The 2,227-nt window shown below is 37.0% G+C and overlaps 1 protein-coding gene across 1 annotated transcript; it reads right to left on the minus strand.

The window, feature by feature from the left end:
- Positions 1-1,158: 1,158 nt before the first annotated feature.
- On the minus strand, positions 1,159-2,011 carry LOC116350235. Its single transcript, XM_031781976.1, has 3 exons — positions 1,959-2,011; positions 1,742-1,892; positions 1,159-1,661 (listed from the first exon to the last, which is right to left on the minus strand). Exons 1-3 carry the CDS (start codon positions 2,009-2,011, stop codon positions 1,323-1,325), a joined length of 543 nt encoding a protein of 180 aa, XP_031637836.1. The 3' UTR covers positions 1,159-1,322.
- Between the last annotated feature and the right edge of the window lie 216 nt (positions 2,012-2,227).

Here is a 2,227-nt window from a genome sequence, read left to right on the forward strand (position 1 = left end):
TTAATAAATAGAGAGGACAGTAAACAATTAAATAAATTAATTCAATAATTAAACAGGGATCATAAGGATTCGACTTTGCTAACAATTATTGATTCAAATGAAAATACAAATATTTTTTTCTATTTTCAATTTTATTTTAAATATACTATTCTCTTGAATTCTCTTAAATAGGTGCTCAAGGGCCTATTGGAGAGAAAGGATCCACTGGAGAAACGGTATCCCAAGGAACAATTTGTAATGCAAATTCACCGATTACCAGGCACAAATTCATGGTCAAATTTGGACCCGGATTTGTGTGTAGTTTCAGTTATTTTTACGGTTGCCATAGCATAACATTCAGGTGTGAATACATGGAAAAGAGGAACGACAATCATTAGTATCAATTGAATTGTATATGAAATATAATTTTTTTAAATTAAAAACTTTACTCACCCTCCGTACTACCGTTGTACTGTTCTTATGAACGCACAACAAGGCCACAATCGTTATAATATTTGTTTTATCTAATAATTTATGGATTCAATGCTGCTGCTTGTCCGTTGACATTATTTGGTGGTCTTCTAAACGAATCAGGCACTAGTACGCCAAACATCGACAAAGTCCTGTGTAATTTAAAGCAAAAACATTAAAAAATGAATAGACTCTATTTTCAATTGATTCATACCTTTGAGCATAATGCATTTTGCAGCAACAATATCGCGGTGCCAAACAACTGTCTATGGATCAGCATCATCATCCTGAACATTAAATGGCCAATTTTTGTAGGTAACATTACCCTTTGATATTAAACGCCCATTCCGAAGTATTCTCGCCACATCCTGATAATTTCCATTGCGAACTCGACGCTTAATTTCCTTCCATCCCTTTTGCAAAGCACGTTTGCTAATCGTTGCCACACTTATATCTGGTAGACTAGCGACTGGGTCCGGTAGTCCAGCAATCGGTTTCGCTTTGCAACCGTAACACACTTTGAATCGATGCGGTTTTGTGTTCGCTGGAAATCGTTCTTGCCAATTCGCGCATATTTGTGATGTTCCCCATTCATCTTCCATTTTCACCACTGAATGGCCAAGTTTCTTGACGCTCACCAAAAATTTTCGCGATCCTGGGCATCTTTTCCGTCTCTTCAAACCAGTGCTACCGCATCGCACCGAGCACACTTAGTGAGTTGCATAAAACTCATTGTATTGCGAGTGTGACATGTCTCTGAGTCGCCATTGAGCGAGTAAATAATACTCAGTAGAGAAATGAGTGAGCAGCGACTCACTCGTAAAATGCTCACTTGAAATGATTGCATTATGAACTATTTTCTAATTATTTTGTCAATTATAATCACCAAATATAATCATTGACGGCATGTTGTTGGTCACTGTCACGGCGATGTTATCATTTACTTGGTTCGACTTCATGTAATGATCAAAATCCAGTCGTGAATATTTACGCGTTACATATGCTGACATTCCTTTTCGTAGCATTTTGATGCGATACTCAATGTACCATTTCCATGTTGAATTACGCGGTGATGGTGGACCGAATGGGAATGTCTTCAGATGATTCTTTTCTTCAAAATCAAACCATCCAGCTAATTTTTTCGTCTCTTTTTCTCTTCTTATATGCCGAGTTTCCCAGTAGAATCGCGTGTTTGGTATTGTGATGTTTTCCTTCAAAATTCAAAATCACAAAAACAATAAGTTTGGATTCAAACAAATTTCAAGTTAAATTTCGACTTTCAATATCTCACCTCAACGGCTGATTCATCAGGTGTTTTCCGGATGTTGCGACGCGTTATAGCCAACCACGTTTTTTCATTCGGATCGATGCCAATAACGTATTTCTTGCCTACAAGATTGTCCGCCGAAGAAGAACTGTCGACGATCCCATCGCAAAAGGAACTGACGATTATCGTGTGCTTTTGTGATTATGAGGCAACTTCCGTCATTTGAAGACTGCGCTCAAACAAAATTTGCGTCACAACTGCTGCATGCTCGGGTCGAAGTATTGTTTGCCACATTTTATTGCAACGAAATTTTTTTCTTCTTCTCTTTCGTCATCGTATACCGGCGAATCGTTGTTATTTCTTTTTCTTTTCATTCTCGAAGAGTAGGGGGTAGACACGCAACCCAAAAGAACAAATCTATACGAAAAAAAATAAATCTCCTTTAATTATTGCGAGTAAATTATAAATATTTTAAATCAATTTGAATTTTTTCGAATCATTTCAAATCAC

Source organism: Contarinia nasturtii, unplaced genomic scaffold (genome assembly GCF_009176525.2).
Source record: "Contarinia nasturtii isolate CC-2019 unplaced genomic scaffold, AAFC_CNas_1.1 Cnas_scaffold_3917, whole genome shotgun sequence".
Lineage (NCBI taxonomy): Eukaryota > Metazoa > Arthropoda > Insecta > Diptera > Cecidomyiidae > Contarinia > Contarinia nasturtii.